A 23,908-nucleotide genomic window follows, 5' to 3' on the forward strand; every position below is an offset into this window, starting at 1 on the left:
GGAAGAGAGAGAGAAAAAGAGAAACAGTGTGAGAGGAAGAGAGAGAAAGAGTGTGAAGGAGAGAAAGGAAGAGATGAAGAGAGGGACAGTGAGTGCTCACACTGTGTACAAAACCGTCACAGCTTACCTTTACGCCACCACTCTGTCTCCAACCACGTGCCGCGACCTGGTGGAACTCTCAAGCTCCCACATCTAAAAGATAGTACAGAATTAGTAATGGCAGAGCAGCATTGGATTAGGATTCAAATTGGCCCGGGCAGGCTAAAAAACAAAGTGCCCACATTTGCATATTGCCTTTCCTCAAAACACTGCTTCGGCGAAATTTTATTTAAAAAAGGGGTGTGGGGGAGATGCAAAAAAATGCACGGGATTCGTTTACCACTGGTGACTTAAAAACAAGTGAGGCCACTTCTGCTCAGGCCTCCTGCCATGCTAGGTATGCATACATTAATGGGCGGCCCTGCGAGAGAAAGAAAGTGACACCTCTACCTGTTGCTAAACGTGAGGTAATGACGCCCATCTGTCTCTAGAAAGGCCATTCAGACACCCACTGGGCCGCTGGCTGTATCCAAACAACAGCGACATTGCCCAAATCTGCCCCCCAGACTGCTCCAAAAAGCAGCCCACAGTTGGAACTCAGCACCAGCTCCTCGGGCATTGCACCAGTGCCCGCGTTACCAATCTGAAGAGTGCGTACTCCTAAATCGCTCTGCTGTCTTTCTGCATTCAGGCTGCTGTACCCCATCCACTGCCCGACGCTGACACCAAGGCCTCACTGCTAACCTTTTCACGGTCACGGCACCCTCCACATCATGCAGCTCCATTCTGCAAGCTAATAGGTCTCACATTTGGTAGTGAGTCTTGATATCGCCATGGCAGAGGACATACTAGTGCACCTATCATCATCACAGTTTGTACACCCGCTCAGTGCTTGCGGTGCTTCTAACTCAGTGAGAAGTGAGGCCAGGCTTCGCTGTTGGGCTCAAGCCTACACTGCGGTGCAGCAGAGCACACAAAACACCAAGTGTCTGGACCACCGGGACGGGCCATCACCGTGGCGGTGTGACTATGCCGGCCGCAGTGCATGCGTTGCGAGCAACTCTAAAATGGCATAGAGCACATGTGCCCGGTCTTTTTTATTAGTAGGGTGACGTGTCATGTGACGCCTGTGCTGGATGGGTGTGGTGTGGGTGTATACCAGCTGTGAGGGAGTGGCTGTGGGAGGTTTCCGTGTTGGAGTGTTACCATCACCCGGGTTGCAAAAGCCAAAGTGTCACTCTGTGAGCCAAGTCCAACAATATGGCCAACATGGAAGGTACGGGGAATTACTAACCCTATATTCATCCATAGTTCCACACAAGAAAGATGGTGGACATGAGACATCTGTGTGGATATGAATGTTTATTGCACATTCAGTGGAGTGTTGCAGCTGTAACAACACAGGGCCATGGAAAGTTGAAGTTTCAGTTTTTGGCACATGGAGGGCAGCCAATTAGAGACAAGCTTGTTGTCGGAGTTAGGCTTGCGCCAACATGTGTACTTATACAATCACTGCGAAGATCCTCACGCACTTATAAATTCACTATACACTCTGCTTGCAGTACTCTATTGATGTAGTCTCTACGTATGTACTTGTACAATGACCGAGACAAAGTTACATAACTAAAGTTTTCCCCCACTGTCAAAGGTAAGATGGTTGTATACACTGTCCAGAGCACTATGTAATGTGGTAGGGCCTAGGGGTAGCATGTTGCATACATAATGAACACACGGACACAGATAGATAGTGGAACTGGGTACGGGCACGTGCGCTCGACTCCTTTTTATTACCAGGGTCACATGTCCAGTGACGTCTGTAGTGAATGCGTGTGGGGTGATTGTAAGCCAACCCTCCGGGAATGGTTGGTGCTGGCAACAAGTACAACAGTAATCATTGGATCAGACACAGAGATTCAATCATAAAGGGTCAATGATTTGTGCTGCACTAAGGTACGGGTACCAGATATGAAATCATACAGAAAACATTCGATCGTAAAGGGTTCATGACTTGTGATACACTGAGGTAGGACAGCAGATGTGAAATTATAGACAATATGGGCATCAGAAGCATTTAGCGTCTGCGCAGCCAGCGATGATACGTGTTCCGGGTGGGCCGCACTGGGAGCAATGTCTCTTGCCTACTGGACTGCGTCATCTGCAATTGCGACTCGATGTGAATTGTGAGCCCTGCTATCTGCAATGTAGATGGAAGGCAGTAGTCAGCACAGACATCGAGGAATGCTTTTTGTCACTTCCTCTTGACAAAATCCGAGGACATAGAGTACAATTCTGTCTACAATTAATAAATCATGTCTCAATGTAAATTGTGAGCTCTGCTGACTGCAGTGTAGGTAACAATAGATGAAATATGTATGGAATACATTGTCAAAATGTGTAGGTTTCGGGGACGTTATAGTTAGTTGCCTACTGGACTCTGAAATTCATGAATCACGACTGAATTCGAACTGTGAGCTCTGCTGACCACAGCGTAGATTGCCATTCAGTGTTCCTTTGGACTTGCAAGATCAATTTTGTGATTGTACTAAAGCTATAATTGATATCAAAAAAGTTCTTGAAGCAAGGATACTAAAAGGATATTATTTAGGTTTCAAAGAGGTTGTAGTTAGTTGCCTACTGGACTCTGTAATTAATGAATAAACACTCAATTTTAATTGTGAGTCGTGCTGACCGCAGTGAAGGCCAGAGGCTGCAGTCAGCAAGGCCCCACAGCCACATGGCATTCAGTAGAGCTGCACAGTTATTCGCAATTCAGCGTGTGTGCAGCCAGCGATGATAAGTGGTGCACTGAGTTAGTGGCACCTGAAGCAACCTGCGTGTGCGCACCCTGCGATGATGCGTCGTCCGAGCGGGCTGCACTGGGAGAAATGTCTTTTGCCTATTGAATTCAGCCTTAGTAAGGCCACGTGGTGATGACTTATGGTGCACTGAGTTAGTAGTATCTTTGGCGCACAGCGTGTACGTACCCTGCAATGATTCGTGGTCCGGGGGGGCCACACTCGGAGCAATGTCTTTTGTCTATTGATTTCTGCCTCAATAAGGCCACGTGGCGATGATTTGTTGTGCACTGAGTTAGTGGCACCTGAAGCACTCAGCATGTGTGCACCCTGCGATGATGCTTGGTCCGAGAGGGCCTCACTGGGAGCAATGTATCTTGCGTACTGGACTGGTCATCTGCAATCGCTACTCCATCTGAATTGTGATGCTTGCTCTCCGCAGTGTAGATCGAAGGCTGTAGTCTGTATGGACATAAGTCTGCGGTGCTGTGCCGCTGGGTTCGTAGGGGGCCTGTGTCGAGGAGACCCGCGGTCATGGCAGCAGCCACGTGGCAGGGTGAGGCCCGCCGCTCTGGCAGACTCGTTGGTCTTCACAGTTCACAAGTGAACCACGCCCAGAGCCCCGGCTTATTTATTCATACTCCTACACTGGAGTGCCGTACGTTGGACCAGCCCACCGCGCTTCCGCTTTCAGGGGAGGACAACACAGCTACATGTCCGAGATCTTCCCCACTGCCTGAGGTAACATGGTTGCGTCTATTGTGCACAACACTACAAGCACCAGCAGTATATGTACAGATGGAGAGGTTTATGATCTGTATAGTGAGGTCTGTCCAGCACATCACCGCTACACTTGGTATTGTGTGCATTATTATTATTGATGGATGAGTTGCTTCCTTCACACATATTTGCTTGCCATATCTGCCAACATTCAAGTATTGTGTGGCTGAGGGACCTTGCTGTTTTTGGAAGGTCCGCTGTCCTGTTTTGCGCTGCCTCGGTGGTAGTAGGGAGGGGGCTGGTCCGGGGGGGACGTCCTGAGGCTGGTGGCAATGAGTGTTGTGGCCTTCATGGGTGTTTTAGCTGCGTGATCAGTAACTCTATGACATATGTTGCGCTTCAGATGTGATTCTGGGCTGCGATCCCTTTCACATTGTAGGTAGTCGTCCCGGTTTACACCAGTAAAATGCAGATGTTGGATACCTACTGCAAACGTGGCGTATTCCCTGTTTTTGGATCCTATCCCAAATTTGGATGCTCGTTGAAAATATCGGGATCTGGTGCTTTTGTGTTAATTTTTGTACGGGGACGTCTACACTGTATATTATTACTGTTAGTTATTCTCATTTGTGACGCATTTTTATGGGTGGAAGCTATTGCTGGAAAACTGGGGATATTGGCTGTTTTCACTAGGTTGACAATAAAGTGATAATTTAAAATCACTGAAAAAACTATAGGTTTAAAGAAGAAAATAATTAGAAATTAGCATTTAAAAAATCTTTGAAATTCACTGAAAAAAACATAGGTTTCAGGTACATTATAGTTACAAATTAGCATTTAAAAAAACCTTTGAAATTCACTGAAAAAACCACAGGTTTCATTGACGTTATAGTTACAAATTAGCATTTAAAAAACCTTTGAAATTCACTGAAAAAACCATAGGTTTCAGGGACGTTATAGTTAGTTGGACATTTCACTCATACAAAACCATAGAAATTCCGCCGTTATAGTTAGTTGAGCTAACTATAACTCATGCCCCCGCAATACACTGCTGATGATGTCACATATTACATCATTCATGACATGGTCAGTGACATCACTGATGACATCACTGATGACATCTCAAATGAACTCACTGATGACATCACTGATGACATCATCAATGTGACAATCTGATGCACCTACTCACACCCTAATATAACCTTTGATACACCCCCTGTAAAATACAGACTTCCATTTTCAAAACCATCGACACACCAATACCAGTTATTACAAACGCACTCACTAATTCCTAGGTCTACAGACACATGCACTCATTCATCTATACAACCATTCATACATGTATTCGCTGATCAATACAACACTATCATATGCACTCATACACCTATACAGACTATACACACCACCACTCATCCTAGCCAGTCATGCACTTATCCTAGTCAGTGATGCAAAGAATCAATCACAGTTCCATTTACTCACCTACATAGTTATACACACACCACCTCATTTAGTCATTTACATACTAATGCATACTTACTCTCCTATATAATCACTAATACAAGTATACACTCATCCATACAGCCACTCCCACAATCACTGACTCTCACATATAGTCATTTATAAACTCCAACTCTCACATACACTGCCTTTTACTTTTGTACTTACTTGGACATCTACCACTGAGACATCCAGTCACTCACCAACACATCCATACACACACTCACTCACCCATAGAACTGTTTCCACATGCACTCTTAAAGTCATACACCCAGTCAATCAACCACTCACACATCTATGCACAGAGTCACCCCCCCACCCAACCACACACACACTCAGTCCCCCATACAATTACTCAGGCAACTAATCAATAACCCATATAGACACCCGTGGAGCTACTGACCAACTGATGCAGCAGTTTATACAACAGCAGACAGATTGATACAGACATTCACACAGTTTAGTCACTAACCCATGTATTCAGTATGACACATTTAATCACTCACTTAAACAGTGAGTCACACACCTACTAAACCCTCCATCCAGACACTTATACATCCACTCATTCTTCAATACAACTTGGTATTTATATAATACATATTTAAATTTGAAAGTAAAACACATTCACTGGATGATGTCATCAGTGATGTCATTTGAGATGTCATCAGTGATGTCATCAGTGATGTCACTGACCATGTCATGAATGATGTAATCTGTGACGTCATCAGCAGTGCATTGCGGGGGCGCGAGTTATAGTTAGCTCAACTAACTATAACGGCGGAATTTCTATGGTTTTGTATGAGTGAAATGCCCAACTAACTATAACGTCCCTGAAACCTATGGTTTTTTCAGTGAATATATATATATATATATATACATATTATCTACTGGCGGTCGCCAGTAGATAGTTATAGTTAGGACCGTGTTTCCATAGGAAATCCGCAACATTCTATTTGGAATAACTTTGGCGCCAGTTGACGAATCCTCGCGAAATTTTCAAAATAGGTGGGGCGCTGCGCTCCGCTCCTACCCTAAAAGTCTCGGGGGGATTCGTCAAGCGGGGGCTGAGAAAAAAGGGGGGTCCCAAAACGCATTTTCCCCATGCAATTTTCCATAGGGACCTTTAGTCCAAGGTACAGCCCGAACGGCTGAACAGAATTACTTGAAATTTGGCAGAGAGGTAGTCCTCAGGTCAGGGATGTGCCTTTTGCAGGTCTGGTGTCAATCTGTTCAGAAGTTCCTGAGAAAATCAAAAGTAAACTCATATATATATGTGGGCGGAGCCTAACCACACATCTCATCCTGAGATCTGATTGGCTGTCAGCACTTCATCCAAGAAGTGTTGGCAGCCATCTTGGGACCAATATACATGATAGCACCTCATTAAAAAGCATTGCAGTTAATAGAAGATTTTAAGACTTTAGTTACATTATAAATCATTTGTTGATGGTACCATACTCATTTTAGGAATTGTGGTATGTTCTAAGGTGATTTCACCATGTGAAAAAGCCTTCTGCTGGGATATCATGATTGAGAGAAAAATATTTTCTCACGCTTTTCCCACAGAGGTTTGGAAGCTTATTTTCTGTAAATTCACATTATCTTTTTCAGTCATGTGAGAATGAAGTCTGACATTCTCAGTAAAACATGTACATCCAACAAGGGCAGAGACTGTCAGTTGATTCCTTTGTGTTCTACTGCAGCTTCCCAGAGTGTTCCAAAGAACAACTAGAGCGCTAACAGTCCTATTTATGATAAACGTATGGCACACCTGAAGCCTTCTTGCTTGGATTAAAGTGGTAACTCTTAAAACATTTAATTTAAAAAGGAACAAAATGAGGGGGCTCATTTTTCCATAAAAAGTATGATTAGTGCTGCAGAAAGAAAAATTAGGGCACATTGTGAGTGACTTCTCAAATCCTCATCTATTTCATTAAAAAATTCTTACATGCAGACTGAAACATGCACTTTCAATACCAGCAGCAGTTTTCCCTGGTGAGCAGTAGCTTTACTACAGTGATCTAATGAGCAAAAAGAGTGCTAACATTCTGAATTTATGGCAAATGTGTGACACATCTGAATGCCTTTGGAATCAAAGTAAAAAACTGAAAGTATTTCCTACTGAGGAGACTGCAGTAAATGAGGAAATTAGGAAACTTCATCACAAATAAGTCTGCCAAGATGGCCACCAGAGACAAAAGAGCCCAAATGTAGCCCAAATATCACCCAGATGTAGCCTAAGTATAGCCCAATGACAGAATGTCCCAGAGTGTTCTTAAAAACAATTAGAGCGCTTACTGTCTTCATTATGACAAAAGTATGGCACACCTGAAGCCATCTTGATTGGAATAAACTGGTAACACTTAAAACATTTAATTTAAAAAGGAACACAATGAGGGGGTTCATTTTGCCATAGAAATTATGATTAATGCTGAAGAAAGAAAATGAGGGCACATTTTGAGTGACTTCTCAAATCCTCTTCTATTTCATTAAAAAATTCTGACATGCAGACTGAAACATGCACTTTTAATACCAGGAGCAGACTTCCATGGTGAACAGTAGTTTTACTACAGTGATCTAATGAGCAACTAGAGTGCTAACATTCAGAATTTATGGCAAATGTGTGACATATCTGAATACCTTCATGATGGAATCAAAGTAAAAAACTAAAAGCATTTCCTACCGAGGAGACTGCAGTACATGAGGAAATTAGGAAACTTCATAACAAATAAATCTCCCAAGATGGCCACCGGAGACAAAAGAGCCCAAATTTAGCCCAAAATCACCCAGATGTAGCCCAAATATAGCCCAATGACAGAAGTGTGCAAAACACTTATTATTTTGTGTTTTTGCAGTGTTATATAGTGCAGACTTGTCAGGTATTGGAGTGCTTTACATGAGCATTGGTTACATCACACAAGAACAAATTCATTTTGGTTGTAGACATGGGGAGACTAAGTGATTTGACCAGAATCACAGAATGTCGAGCTGAAGCAGAAACTCCAACCTGGTTCCCCAGTTGCAAAGTCTGCAGTTCTGGAAGTAACACCACATCCTCTCCCCTAAGTGCAACATTTAATCAAGTGGTCAACTGGATAAAAAAACATAAAGGTAACAAATAATTTAAAAGTGCTTTCTCGCTAATTGAAAACTCAGAAAATATGTCCTTATTTTAGTCTTTTAGAGCACTAACCATAATTTTGATGCCAATCAGACCCTCTCATATATGTAATTTCTAAAGGAAATGCTCTAGGTATTACAGTTTTGATTACATCAAGATGACGTCAGGCGTTCCACACTTTTGTAATAAATATAGAATGTTAGCAATCTAGTTGTTCATTAGGATACTGTTGAGAGGCAGAGGCCAGGGGCACGGACTCTGAAAATTGAAGGCAGGTAGGAGGGTGCAAAGGCAACAATTTAACCACACTGAGCAGGCAGGAAGGGCCGTGGCAGCACAATAGACTATGGAGGGCAGTGGATAGGGGGGCAGGGGCAACAAACCAACAATACAGGACTTGCAAGAGAGGCTGTGGCAATGTAATAGACCATTGTGGGCAGAAGGAAGAGGCAATGGTAGTACAACCATACATGCCAACAGACCTGATTCAGCCAGGAAACGTCCAATGTTTTTAAGCTCAAATGGGCTTTATTTTATCTGTCTCCTGTCTACAATCTCCTCTTTTTCAATGTAACTCAAAGGGGAAAATCAATACCCCAGTTTTTTTTCAAAATCTCCCTCTTACCAAGTTCAATTTGTTCGCAAGTATGGTACATTGGATCATGGAAGGAAATGGGGTAGGGACATGGACTTGGATAACAGAGGACAGGAGGGACATGGAGAGGTGCACCAAACTGACCCTGCAGGGCAGGCATCAGGGTTTGCAGCAGCACAATACAACACACAGGGCATGCGGGACGGGAGTTTAGCACAACAATCCATAGAAAGCAAAAGGGAGGGGACAGGACCATGCACATGGACAACAGAGAACAGAGGGGCAAGAGGCAGGACCATAATGGACAGACAGGAGAGAAAGCTGCAGCATAACAGACCATAAAGGGCAGGAGGGATGGATCAGGGGCATTACAATGGAACAGACAAGCCAGGAGGGAGGGAGTAGGGGTCTGCACATGTAAACAGAGGGCTGGGGGCAAGGGGGCAGGGCAGTAGCAGCAAGATAGCCATGGAGGTCAGGCAGGATGGGCACTAGAAGCAAGAGACACCATGAAGAGCAACAGTGAGACTATGATGGCATACACACAGACCATGGAGGGAAGGTGGGAGGGGTTCAGGGGCAGCTAACTGACCACACAGGGAAGGTGGGAGGGGCCATGGCAGCACAGAAGACCATGCAAGACAAGTGGGAGGGTTAGTGGTATTACACTGGCTATGATGGGCAAGAAGGAGGGTGCAGGGGCATGCACAAAGGACGATGGAGGATAGAAGGGAGGGTCAGGACCTGTGCACAGACAAGAAAGTTCAGGGGAAGGGGCCTCACAACAGACCGCACGGGGCAGGCAGGAGGAGCAGTTGCAGCACAACAGACCAGGGAGGGCAGAAGGGTGTGGCAGTACAATGGACCATGTAGGACAGGAGGAAGAGGATAGGGGCATGGCATGTGGACAGGCAGGGTGGAGGTGGCAGGGACAGGTTACAGTCATTTGACAATGCTAGGCAGGCGGGAGGGGAGTGACAGCTCAACAGAACACTCAGAGTAGATAGGAGTGGCAGGTCCATGGAACATGGTGGGCAAAAAGGATGGAGCAGGGGCATACACAAAGACATCGGAGGGCAGGGGGAAGGAGAATAGGGGCAGCAAGCTAAGCACAGAGTTTAAGCAGGAGGTCAATGATGGGGCATAGAATTGGGCAATGGAGGGCAGGAGGAGTGGACTGGTACATCATACTAAATTGAGGGCAGTGGCAGCACATCAGACCATGCATGGCAGGAGGGAGGAGGCTAGTCCATGGATTCACACAACAAGAGGATAGGGAGGAGGGGGATGGGGCAGCAAGCTAACTGTTCAGAGAAGGCGGGTATTAGGAACTTTATTGTTTTTAAAACGTGTGTCTGTGCGAACTACTTAAAATATGAACAAGTATGCAGCATAATCTCACTTATATTCAGGAAGAAGAGGACGTTTGTGACTGTGACTCCGGGCTCACTTGGCACAAACACCCCCTGACCCTCCACCCCCTATCACAAAATGTAATGCCCGTGAAAAGGGTAGGTGAACACAGTGTTATATAGAACATAGTCCTGAGAGCACGATTGAAAATGAAAACTAGATATAGTGTATGGTATAAACTATGCACCAAAAAGTGTGATATAAGATGAACCGGGTGTGAAATATAATATGCAATACATTGTGCGCAATGACAGATTCATTGGAGAGCGCGAGATAGCACAGGCACTAGATTGTGCTATGCGATATGCGCCTTGGAGTGTAATATGCACAGGGCAGTGTTGTGTAACCTAACTAGTCTCTAAAGTTGTAATATAAAATATGTGCTGGGGAGTGTAACGTTGCATATGCACTGTGACAAAGATATGGATCCCAGATTGTAATATGTATGGCATAGCACTGTGCGTTATAACATAGGCATCGAGGAAGGCACGTTAGATGGGGCAATATAACCCGTGCGAAGACAAGTGTGGCATGACATATTCACGGGGTGGTGTTACAGTGCACATGGGCTAGAGAGTGTCATAGCATATGCACTAGCTGGTGGAATACAACACAGAGGTGTGTGGCACTCGGCAGGCAATGGTGGGTGTAACACAGCATTGGGCTCTGCCAGGAGCGCACTGTGACTCTCAAGTGATGTTCGTCCCCTTTCCAGAGAGTAAAATAAAAAGTATTACACATCCGGCAGTGGATGTGTGTTTTATTAACCGTGAGGGGGGTTTCTTACATAGTTTTGGTCGAATTTTTGTCGAATCCCCTTTGAATGGCTTGGTGTGCATGTGTATTAAATGTGCCCGTCAATAGCTACCCATGTTTGTATAAATAAACTACAAGGGTGTCTACCGGGATTAGGCACGGTAGGGCATCAGACATGTCAGAGCTTCACTAGTGGTGTAAATACATTCCACGTGGATTCATTGTATGCATAGTCGCCTTTTAATGAATATCACGCAAATCCTCATGGTGATAGGTACGTACGGGTTGTTCAGCATGTCCTAGGTGTGTCTATAAATATATATTTTTTAAAAATAATAAAAAACAGTGGCCGGCCCTGGGGATTGGGGTCAAAAAAATATAATTAGGAGACAGGCCCTGGGGGATGGGGTCATCAGGGCCAATAAATTAGAATAAGAAGGGGAACCACACAGCCCCCCTTCTTAAAAAATTAAAATAAATAAAAGACTGGCATTGTGCCGGAGGCCACGCCCCCTCCTTGCAGCACTCTGCAAACGCGCCCCCTGGCGAGTTGTAAGTTGGGGAATTAATTCCTCTTCAATACTGAGGGTCCCTGATGGCCAACTAGCCCAACAGGCATCTCCAGTATGCGCCAGGGAGCTGCGCTGCAGACAGGTGTTCTGAGGCCAAGCCCCTTTTTACACCTCTCTGCAACGCAGCTCTGTGGCGCTTACTGGAGGTACCTAGTGGTCTAGTTTGACCCTAGGGACCCTTAGGATTCAAGGGGACTTAATCTCTCAACTTAGAACAGCCACAGGGCGTGTTTACACAGTGGTGAAGGGAGGGGACGGGGCCTGAGGTGACGTGTGCAAACACGCACTATGGCACGTTTTAAATTGGGGATATAATTTCCCTTCAATACTGAGGGCCCCTGGGGGCTAACTAGCCCACCAAGTGCTTCCAGTAAGCGCCACTGAGCTGCATTGCAGAGAGGTGGTCCAGGCTGTGCCACTTTTTACACCTCTCTGCAACGCAGCTCTGTGGCACTTACTGGAGGTACCTAGTGGGCTAGTTGGACCCTATGGACCCTCAGGATTCAAATGAACTTAATCTCTCAACTAAAAACGGACACAGGGCGTGTTTACACAGTGGTGAAGGGAGGGGATGGGGCCTGAGTTAACGTGTGCAAAAACGCCCTGTGGCCTGTTTTAAGAGGTAGTTTTAATCCCCCTGCCCTATTATATACTAGGGGCTTACAGAGGAGATCATGCTAATCACAGGGGGACCCCAACGCATAATGTTCCCTAGTGTATGTAGGTGTTTTCACTGTATTCTAAGTGTCTTTTAACATAGCACTGGCTCTAGGACTGGTTAGTCAGACTCAGTTACCACCAGTATCCGTCTGAAAAAGTTGAGGGTACAGGATGATTTTGCAACAAGGATTCTTTCTGCTCTTATTTTTGTTCTTTCTGCACGTTATCCTTCTTCCTGCACTTTTCTTCGTCTTTGAGGACTTCTGTTGCTTCTTTCTGCACTTCTTTTTTTTCTTTCTGTGCATTTTTTCTTCTTTCTTCACATATCCTATCTCTGTAGGCATAGTTAGAAATTAGCATTTAAAAAACCTTTGAAATTCACAGAAAAAACTATAGGTTTCAGGCACGTTATAGTTAGGAATTAGCATTTAAAAAACCTCAGAAATTCACTGAAAAAACCATAGGTTTCAGGGGTGTTATAGTTAGCTGGACTTTTCACTTGTACAAAACCATTGAAATTCCCCCGTTATAGTTAGTTCAGCTAACTATAACTCGCGCGCCCGCAATGCACTGCTGATGACGTCACATATTACATCACTCATGACATGGTCAGTGACATCACTGATGACATCTCAAATTACATCACTGATGACATCATCATTGTGATAGAGTGGCAGACCTCCTCTCACCCTAATATAGCCTTTGATACACACATTCAAAAATAGAGACTAAAATTTTCAAAACAATAGACATACCAATATAAGTTACAACAACCTATTCAGTAATTCTAAGATCCACATACACATCCACTCATTCACCAACAGTCCTATACAGTCACTCATACATGTACTCACTCATCATATGTACTCGTACACCTATACATCCTGTTACACAATGCCACTCATCCATAGAGTTACTCACCCACATAGTCACTCATGCTAATAAAGAATCAAACATACATTAACTTGCATATACAGTTATACACACACCACCACACTTACTTCTACGGAAACTTACACATACTTAGTCTTTTAAACAATCACTTATAGAAACACATACTTATTCATACAGGAACTCTTTCAATCTCTCACTCTCACATATACTCACTTATATACACCAATAGTCACATATACTAGTTTAAAACATATGTAGTTACTCATAAAGACACTATTGAGACAGTCATTCACTCACTAACACACCCATACACACACTCATCCACCCATACAGTCCTGCACACATGCTGTCTTCAACACATACAAACAGTGAGTCACTCATTCATGCACCTATGCACTACGTAATACCCCCACCGAACCATGCAGACACTCAGACTGATACTCAAAAAACCAACTAATAACCTATATAGACACCCATGTAGCTACTCACCAACCCATGCAGCCACTTATACACAAAGTGAGAGACTGATACAGATATTTACATATTTAAACATTACTCACTAACCCATGTATTCACTATGATACACTTAATCGGTCAGTTACACAATCAATTTTTCAAAAACAAATCATCCATTTAGACACTTATATACCCATTTATTCTTCCATAGACCTTGAGATATACATATATAAAACATATTTAATTTTCAGAAAAACAGACATTCACTGGATGATGTCATCAGTGATGTCATTTGAGATGTCATCAGTGATGTCATGAGTGATGTCACTGACCATGTCATGAGTGATGTAATATGTGACGTCATCAGCAGTGCATTGCGGGCGCGCGAGTTATAGTTAGCTGAACTAACTATAACGGGGGAATTTCATTGGTTTTGTACAAGTGAAAAGTCCAGCTAACTATAACACCCCTGAAACCTATGGTTTTTTCAGTGAATTTCTGAGGTTTTTTAAATGCTAATTCCTAACTATAACGTGCCTGAAACCTATGGTTTTTTCTGTGAATATATATATATATATTCACTGAAAAAACCATAGGTTTCACACACGTTATAGTTAGGAATTATCATTTACAAAACCTTGCAAATTCACTTAAAAAACCATAGGTTTCACACATGTTATAGTTAGCTGTACATTTCACTCGTAAAAAACCAATGAAATTCCACGTTATAGTTAGATCAGGTAACTATAACTTGCGCGCCCACAATAAACTGCTGATGACGTCACATAGTACATCACTCATGACATGGTCAGTGACATCACTCATGACATCAATGATGACATCTGAAATTACACATTGTGGATTGCAGTCGCGCAAGTTATAGTTACCTGATCTAACTATAACGTGGAATTTCATTGGTTTTTTACGAGTGAAATGTATAGCTAACTATAACATGTGTGAAACCTATGGTTTTTTAAGTGAATTTGCAAGGTTTTGTAAATGATAATTCCTAACTATAACGTGTGTGAAACCTATGGTTTTTTCAGTGAATTTGTACGTTTTTTTAAATGCTAAGTTATGTATTTATTTTTTATTATTTTTTCTGATTTTTCACTATGCGCACACCCTGCGCGCACGGTGCGCTTTGCGCACCGTGCGCGCGCTGTGGGCGCTCGGTGCACTTCGCGCACCGAGCGCCCACGTTGCGCAGTCCAGGCCGTGCGCGCCTCGCCTTTTTTTACGCAGTAACATTTGTTTTTTTGGCCCTTGTGGGTCCTTTAATTTATTTAATAAATGTGATTGTTACTTCTTTATTTTTTTTTTGTTATTTTTTTTGCCGTGCACGTACGGTAAGCTTACCGTACGCGTACCCCGCGATTTTTTTTGAAAATTATTAAATTTATTTTTCGTACTTTTGGGTCCTTCTTGGACCCCCTGACAAACACTAGGGGGTCTGCAACTCTCTTCGTTGCCCCAGTTTCACGTTCCCCACCTTTGTTTCTCAATGCGAGAGACAGAAAATGGCGGCCGACACTTCCTGATTTCGACCGATTCGAATGTTTACAGTCATGTAACCACCAATCAGAATTGAGCTTGCGCACGGCACCGTACGCGTATGGTAAGCTTACGGTAAGCGCACGGAGCGCGCTTACAGATATATATATTGATTTAAATGCTATTTTCTCAGGACCTACTGAACAGATTTACACCAGACCTACAAAAGGCACATCCTTGACCTGAGGACTACCTCTCTGCCAAATTTCAAGTAATTCTGTTCAGCCGTTCGGGCTGTAGCTGTGTCTAAAGGTCCTATGGAAAAATGCATGGGGAAAACGCGTTTTGGGACCCCCCTTTTTTCTCAGCCCCCGCTTGACGAATCCCCCCAAGACTTTCAGGGTAGGAGCGGAGCGTAGCGCCCCATTAGTTTTGAAAATTTCGCGAGGATTCGTCGACCGGCGCCAAAGTTATTCCAAATAGAATTTTGCGGATTTCCTATGGAAACACGGTCCTAACTATAACTATCTACTGGCGACCGCCAGTAGATAATATATATATATATATATATATATATATATATATATATATATATATATATATATATATATATAGTGATTAAAGCTGTTCTATTTTGGAAACACACTCATAAAGGTCATTCTATACCAATGACATTTGTCAAGCACAGCTCCTCTCCTTGGGAGTTTTAGTGACACAAAAACCAAATATTCTCAAATTCAGTGCCCAAAGTCCATATCAAGGCTCCGCATCAGCAATAAAAAACTACTCAGTCAGCACCTGAAAACTCATATCAAAGGCATGTGCCTAGTCAAAAGTGCTCACATAAAATGTTTAATATTTGTATCTAGACTCCAGCGTTAGGATCAAGACTCCAATATCAATGATATAAAATTACCCAGAGTCAGCAATGTAAAATTCATATCAAAGTAATGTGCTTTTTCCAAAGTGCTCACATACAATTTTGATCATTGTATCAAGACTCCTAAGTTTGTGTCAAGTCTCCTTAATCGCAATTTAAAATTACTCACAGTCTACAATTGAAAATCTTGTCAAGGTTTTATACCTTATCAAGAGTGCTCACAAGCAATAGTCGGTATTTATATCAAGATTCCCAACCAATGGTGTAAAGTACTTGGAGTTCCCTCTCAAAATGTGTATCGAAGCTTCATAATGTGACACAAGATGGCTGATTTACAACCAGTAAGGACAGCGAGTCAGCCACAAGCATTCTAATCACAACTCATGTCTGCAAGGTGTCTCTACACATGAAAGCTCCTAAAAGATATAGAGAGCCTTTCAAAAGAACCTACCTGTAAACAGGAAGTTGGAGGTGGTATGAGGCAGGCAGAGTGAAGGGTGAAGTTTGATGAGGAGAGGGCATGGGAGAGCGGTGGTCAATGTGGAGGAAGATGAGATCACACCCAAGAAAAATAGGACAGTATCAACCTCACGTCCCCTTAATACTCACCTTAAGTCATACAAAAAGCCAAAGGACAAAACACACTTAAGTTGACAAGAAAAGTATCTCAAACAGAATTGAGAGGTTAAGCCACTTATTTGTCAGGATGCAGCAGATAAAGGGAATGAGCCTTAAATTGAGGTAATCTTTTGAATTTATAGTTGTTCGATTTCTAATGAATATGGCATTTTTTCATCTGGCTTTTAAAGCTACATAAGTTAAGCTATTCGTATAATATTTATTCTTTGCAAATTTCCTTTAAATTTGATTTGAATGTCAAAAACTACTAAGTAAATTATCATATTGAAATTCCTTTGTTGTGCTGCTTGTTGATGTGCTGTGGAGTAGTACGTTATTACAGAATTGAAATGCTGGGAGCTTTATTGAAGCAGAGAGCAAGAAATACCCGTTACATGTGCTTTTGACCAAGATACTTTCACATTTAAATAGTGAATGAGTTATCAAGATGTCATGTAGACTTGTATGGACATGAAAAGCAATTTCTTCACTTTAGAGTTCCTCATTCTATACCATTTTGACAGTAGCAGAAGGAACATTCCAAACACATTTTAAACAGTTTTAATACTCACAAAAGCAGTTTTTTCCCCCAGGAGTGCAGAACCCATAAGTCTGGGCCAGTGGCATGAGCTACGTGTATCTCGCACAGCAAAGAATGGTATTGTACAAGTGGATAGCCAAAAACCAACAGAAGGAATGGCAGAGGTAAGCATTAATAATGTTCATTAGAAATGTCTAGTTCTGATTAGCAAACTATTAATGAGGCTTAATTAAAAAAACAACACTTATTTTTCAGGTATTTGAATCTTACCTTTAAGTGCAGTAACCAAGTGACATAAATGTAGATAATTTGGACATGCTTTTATAAAATAGTAATAGATTTGATGTAGTATATGACAAATATGAAAAACATGTTGACAGTTTTCTGGAAGTGGTTTTGCTGTCCTGTTTTGTGACCAGAAAAACCTCTTCCTCAGTTCTAATTAAGGTTTCGTTTTCTGATATTGATATGCAAGCCCTTCACAAATAACTATTTTCGGCTTAGAACCACAGGGTAACAGAGATAGAAATAGCATGCCAGCGGAATAAACATGTTTTTGTTTTTTGTTGAATATGTTATCTTGACACACCTTTTATTGACTGGATAACAGAACGGCCATCTTGCATTACTATGGTGAATGCTGATTGTTTTAATTTAGCTAATAACCTGTCACACATTGTGAAATAGTCTCAATATTGCTTACAACCGAGCAAGTTCGCCATTCCATAATAATGTATTACTGACATTTAACAGACAGGTGACCACTATTAAACTAATACACCTCTCCCTATCCCTCCAGGATACTATTTCCAATGATATGGTGTCTTCCCAATGATATGAAAGCAATACAAAATGTGAGCATTATTTAAGACAATAATGTGTGCTGATCCAGGTCCACTTTCACATTCTTTCACCTGTATGTTGGTGAATATGGCTTGTACGCACACAAACATATAAAAAAAATACAGTGAATACAAACCAAGGATATGGCATATAGGAGGACTAACTTAAAAGAAAACTTTTGAGAACTTTTTAACTATTCTTCAAATTTGCAGATCCAGAGGAACTAGTTGGAGAAGGCTATTAATGATGAAGACGCAGCATGTTCTCACCAGCAACATCACTGCTTAGACCCACAAAACCATTTAACAACAACAGCACGGACAGTAGTACCTACACCTGCTGCTCCTCCCTTAAACCTCTGCACTGTGATACAAGCATTTAGAGTGGCCTGCTGTTGATAATGTTGAGAAAGGATGCAATATATCACCAGGTACAAGACAAGAATCATGGGACTGCAGATTCAGTGCACTGAGTTCATATCTACAATATGGTCCACTGCATCCTGTGCCTTTGGACAAATTCACTATACTGAGTAGTGGGCCTGTCTCTATAGTGCAACACATACTGCAGGTATCGCCACCACAGATGAAGAGATTCAAAATCTTGCCACCTCTCAAATTCTCACGCCACACATTATACAAAAAGGAGCATTAAATGTTCTACCTCTCCATTGTCATCTACCAGGCCATTCATATTTTGCATTGAATAGTCAGGTAATACCAAGTAACTCTTGCCTAGTTCAATCATCAAGCGCATCCATACAAAATATACCAATCTAATCCATAATTCCAGCAACATGGGTGACAGAATCATTTTAACATTAAGTACAACGAAAAAAAAGAAGTGTTTTCAAATTACAGCATCACCAACATAACTCATGCTCGTCCAATCCATCCACCATTAACCCACAAATAAAAAATACAACAAACCCATACAACATCAGTTAGGCATTGAATTTAGTATCATATCTTCCTGTGCGCAAAATGCGGTGAAAAATAGGAACCAGCTTTCTTTTAGCATTCTCCATTGTCAATTATGTATAGGAAGAAAGACATCACAATTTTTAAACAAGCATTGGCAAAACCTATAGGTCTTGCCTTTGTGAACTGTTGGCATTGGCCAATTGTTTTTAGCCATGCTGTACAGCATTCCCCTATGCTTTGCAACATAGCCAAAGGAAATAAACGTAAAAAAAGGTGCTATGATGTGGCGGTTGCATCATCTGTGTGCGCCTACAAACTGGTGTTGGTGAGGAAGAGTTTGAAGGGGATCACAAAGTGCTAGGGTGGGAGACAAGCAAAGTAGTAGCGGCAGTCATGAGGAAGCAATGCAGGGTGAGATGGAAGCAACACAGTGATCAGGGTGTAAAGAGGAAGTAAAAGGTGTGAGAGAAGAAGGGTTTGGGTGTGGGAAAGTAATACACAAGACGGGAAGGAGAAGCAATGGGCAAGAGAGCAATTTGGAGCAGGTGGGAGAGACCAACGTGGGTTGGAAATCGAAGTGGGGGATGTAGGAAGGTGATTAGAGAAGCAACAGGAGAAAGAGGAGGGCACGTGGAGGGGAAGCAACACGGAGTATTTGGGTGGGTAAGTGAAGCAACAGGCGATAGACTAACCGGGAGCAGGCAGGCGATAAGTACATAGGCGAGACAGAACAGAGCACAGAACACAGAGAACAAAGGGAGGAAGAGAAGAATCCTAGGGAGATAGCTGAAAAACACAAGCACTCTCGTGGAGTGCTTAAGATAGAAGGAAAATGTATGCCCCTAAATTTGAGCAGTGGAAGGACATAAGTACATTGGCAATGCTCCAAGGATGTAAAAGACAAAGTGAACAAGGCAAGCTATTAAATAAGAAGCAAGCTAATGGGAGTGACAGAAAGCCAACACATGATATGGAATGGGTGTGCTCCTGGACCCTGTATGTTCTTGACAGGCCCACAATATATCTCTCAACAGATGGTGCAGAGCTGTCTAGTAGACTCAACCTAAAAATGGTAATTGTAAGAAATTGGGTTATAGATTGAGGGCGGTGAAGACCTTAGTCAAATAACGACGACAATCCTTGTCAGGGTGAACCACAAAACTTACTAAATTAACCGGTGCTTAACCCTCTGGTAGCTTGGCGTAGAACCAGTCAGGATTAACTTAGAGGCAATATATAAAGTATTTATGCAGCATACAAACAGTAATAATGTGAAAGTAAAATTTTATAGATAAGATGACATAAAAACGAATTGGATCCAATCAGTAGAATCGTAGTTATGAATTTTTAAAGTTGTAAGTGAAAAGATCAAGGCACCATGGTTTTCTGGTTGTGCGAGACGAAGGAAAAGTCAAAAGTTAAGGCCGGCTGCAATGAAGCTCGGTTTGACTACACAAGGTGAATTAGGCCCAGTCTTGGCTTACTGTTGGATTTAGAAGAAATTTAGAAGAAAACTTTCTTAGAAGGTAAAGTCAGCAGGTCAAGGCAGCTGGATGTATTTGAGGAGGAGGCATCATCGTCAGGGAGCCACTGGAGGGAGTCGCGGTGAAGAATTCTACTTTTGGACTTTGAAACTTTTTTGGAAGTCGAAAATCTCCAGTGGAATGAAGCTGTAGGCTATAGCGGAGAAGGGATCCATGAGACCGGATACTGTTGCTTGGAGCTTCTGCTGAACAGGATTTGCTCCTGCTGAGAATAACATAGTGTGAGCTTCTGAACCGCCTTATCCAAAGACCTAAGACATCTGGGAGGCAGGTAAGGTTTTAGTCGAGTGGGCAAATATGCTGGGCGGGACTAATGGAGTACCTTGTGTGTCAGACAGCATAGTTTAAAAATGACACGCCATCTAATCGGCAACCTGTGAAACCTCCTAAGAATCAGGGAAGAGGGAGAGCAACAGGGAAAATTGCAGTTTAGCCATGCGGCAGAGTTCTGGACCACCTGCAGCTTGGACAGCAAGGTGTTGTTTACTGATGTCAACAGAGAGCCTCATGGTGGCAAAGGAAGTGTGTTAACTTGGTCTTTCATGGAAAGTGATTGGTCCAAATTCACTCCAAGATTTTTCACGACCTACTTAGGTGAAGGGACAGGGCCAGGTTCTGAGGGCCACCAGGCAGCTGACCATAACTCAGTCACTTTGCCAAATAGCATGATCTCTGTCTTGTCGCCTACAGTAGTAAAAAAATGTTTTTTTATAACCACATTTTTATTGTTTATTTCCACAACCACAACAACAATAACAACATAAACAGCAACTTTGTGTCAAACCTGTAAGGACAGTACAGCAATACAAGTATTACAGTTCCACCCTCAGCCCATGGTAATCCAACCACCTACACCAGATCTTCTCATGTTTGAGGGTACAGCCTCTTGCTTCATAAATAGGCTGCACCAGGTGTGCACACCAATCTACCCCCCTCCTCCACTGAGCCACAGATGGGGGATTTGGGGCCCTCCACCTGCAAGCTATATCTCGTCTGGCCACAAGTAGCACCACTCCAATAAAGGTGCGGTCCAACCTAGGTCCTCCCAACTCCTCCAATAGCCCCAACAAAGCAACTCTAGGGGTGAGATCAACTTGGTGCCCCAGAATCTCAGAAATCTCTCACTCACTCTCCTTCCAAAACAGGATCAGTTGATGATATGTCCAGACCATGTGGAAAAAATCTGCTTCAGCTGTGGAACAGCGGGTACAACAGAATTGCCAGTTTGACGGAGCCTCTAAGGTGTCAAATATGAAAGCTGCAGGTAATTAACCTGTACCATTCGCAACTGCACAGCGATGGCCAGTTCCATGGTGGCTATCAGGCCTCACGCAAATTGTTCTCATCAAGTTCGCCCAACCAAGCATCCCACCAGCCGTGTTGACTCGGGTAACACCCTTGTCCAGCTTCCTCATCAAACGTTTAGCTTCAAAGGGGTTGAACTCTGGGATCTGTGTACCTGAGGGAATGTGAGCCAGCAAGGCATTGTGCAATTGCAGATATTGGTAGAACTGCGTGTGAGAGAGCAAGTACTGCTCCTGCATTTCTTGGAAGGACTGTAGGCCATCTACGTGCCACACATCTCCAAGATGGGTAATACCTATTCTGTCCCACCTCACAAAGCCTCGGAGCCCAGCAGTGTGGTGCAGCCAGATCCCCTGCCACAGTGTGGTCAGCCCGGTGAGCTTCCGCTAATCCTTGCTTAGTAAAATTTGGATGACCCATGATTTTCATTCATCTTTATAAAGGCCATCTTCTTCACATTTATGGGTGAGAAGCTTGCCATTCTGTCACTGGTGATTTAATCATTTGCACAAAATCCTCTCTCTGTCACTACACTGACTATAGGCAAAGGAATAGTGAATGAACAAAAGTACTGAAAATGTATTTAGATAGTATAAAACTGTCATCTTAATTTAGTATTGTGCATTGAAGAATAAACACAAACCGACGCATAGAGCAGGCCATAAATTAGATCTAATTTTTACCACTGTGACAGAATAGAATTTCTCCACACAGAGGAATCATCTTGGACTGACAATTTATTTCATGGTCATATTAAACATTCTCGAAGTGAAAAAAGCAGTGGTCCTACTTCTGTTTTAAATACCCGTGATAACTGCAAATTAGTTATACCAACAACCTTTAATAATAAATTTCATAAATCACTTAAACAAGTGAGCAATTTTAAAAAGCTTAAGGATGTTGGTAAGATTGTGACTGCAACAATAGGTATATATATTCTATGGAAACGAAGAAGTAGAAAGTCTAATAAATTCAGTATCCTTGGAACACTCCAGTCTTCACAGAAGAAAAAGGAAAATTGAAAGAATTAAATAGGACTTATCGTAACAAATTATATTTCTCTATATAAGCTTGAATTCTCAAAACAAATGCGTTACTACAATCAACTAGTAAGATAGACAGAAATAATCTATAATTCCCACAAAATATTGCACACTAAAAACCCTGCAGAAGAGATTTTTTAAAACAATGGAAATTCTAAATAACACAGCCTCTACAAATAACAGTATAATTCCATCTCATGAGTTAGTGGATACTCTAACAGTAGACAGAACCTTAAACTTGGAATGCTCTACGCCTCAAGAAGAATTTAATTGCACCAATGAGAACTTACTTATCAATAAACATTTCTTTTGTGCTTTTCACAGTGATTTCAGAAAAGGAATGTAGGAAATAAATCACACAGACGAAGCCATCGGGCTCGCCATTCGATGCCTGCCCTATGGACAGATTAAAATCCTATAGCCAATATGTCACTCATAACACACATTAGCAATATTTAATTCAAATCTAGGCAGGTTCCCATACTCTTTAAAACTGCCATTATTAGACCTTTACTTAGAAGTCTGTCCCTGAATCCTAAAAATCATCCTAATTTTCAACCAATGTCATTGCATCCATACATTGCAAAGCTCCTGGAAAAGGACTTTATGTTGGGGAGTCCTGCAAGGGTCAGCCCTGTCCCCACTACTTTTTAATCGTTATGTTCATTGTTCTTAAAACAATTTAATATGGGTATATACCTTTATGCTGATGCTACACAAATAATAATCAACTTAAAAGATGATTCTGAAAATCCAGTGTTAGGCTTGTTGCCCACTCTAAAAGCAGTATATGTACCAAAAGCTAATTCCAATGGGTCTCTTCAGGACAGAACTCCATCTACCAAAGCACCTGGGAGAAAATATTGTGGGAACATCTATTAACCTCATAGGTATTTTTACTTGTTTCACGCATACACCTACTACATATGTACCAACTTCAACAGGATGAATACATTCAACTGTATTTATCCTGTACTTTAGAGGTCTCAATCAGGTTCAACACCGTACCCTACTGTAACAAATAGCCACATCCATAGCGCAATGTGTAGATGTCGTCAGAGAAAAGTTACTTACCAACTTCTGGGCCAGAATAAGAACCCCGCTCCAAAAAAACATGTATCACTAGGAGGTATGGTTTAGTTTAATAATGAGTACTATAGCCCATGTTATTCTATGGGAAAACTATTGATGTTGCTCTA

At 42.3% G+C, this 23,908-nt stretch overlaps 1 protein-coding gene across 2 annotated transcripts in view; it reads left to right on the forward strand.

The window, feature by feature from the left end:
• The window catches only part of EGFLAM (EGF like, fibronectin type III and laminin G domains), a 699,898-nt gene that overhangs the window by 608,176 nt on the left and 67,814 nt on the right, over nt 1-23,908 (forward strand). For both annotated transcript variants that reach the window (XM_085631113.1, XM_085631115.1), the window contains exon 16: nt 17,104-17,215. In XM_085631113.1, the coding sequence (XP_085487239.1) occupies nt 17,104-17,215 (112 nt within the window). The remainder of the gene's footprint in view (nt 1-17,103; nt 17,216-23,908) is intronic.

The sequence above is a fragment of the Triturus cristatus genome, chromosome 2_1 (assembly GCF_964204655.1).
Source record: "Triturus cristatus chromosome 2_1, aTriCri1.1, whole genome shotgun sequence".
Lineage (NCBI taxonomy): Eukaryota > Metazoa > Chordata > Amphibia > Caudata > Salamandridae > Triturus > Triturus cristatus.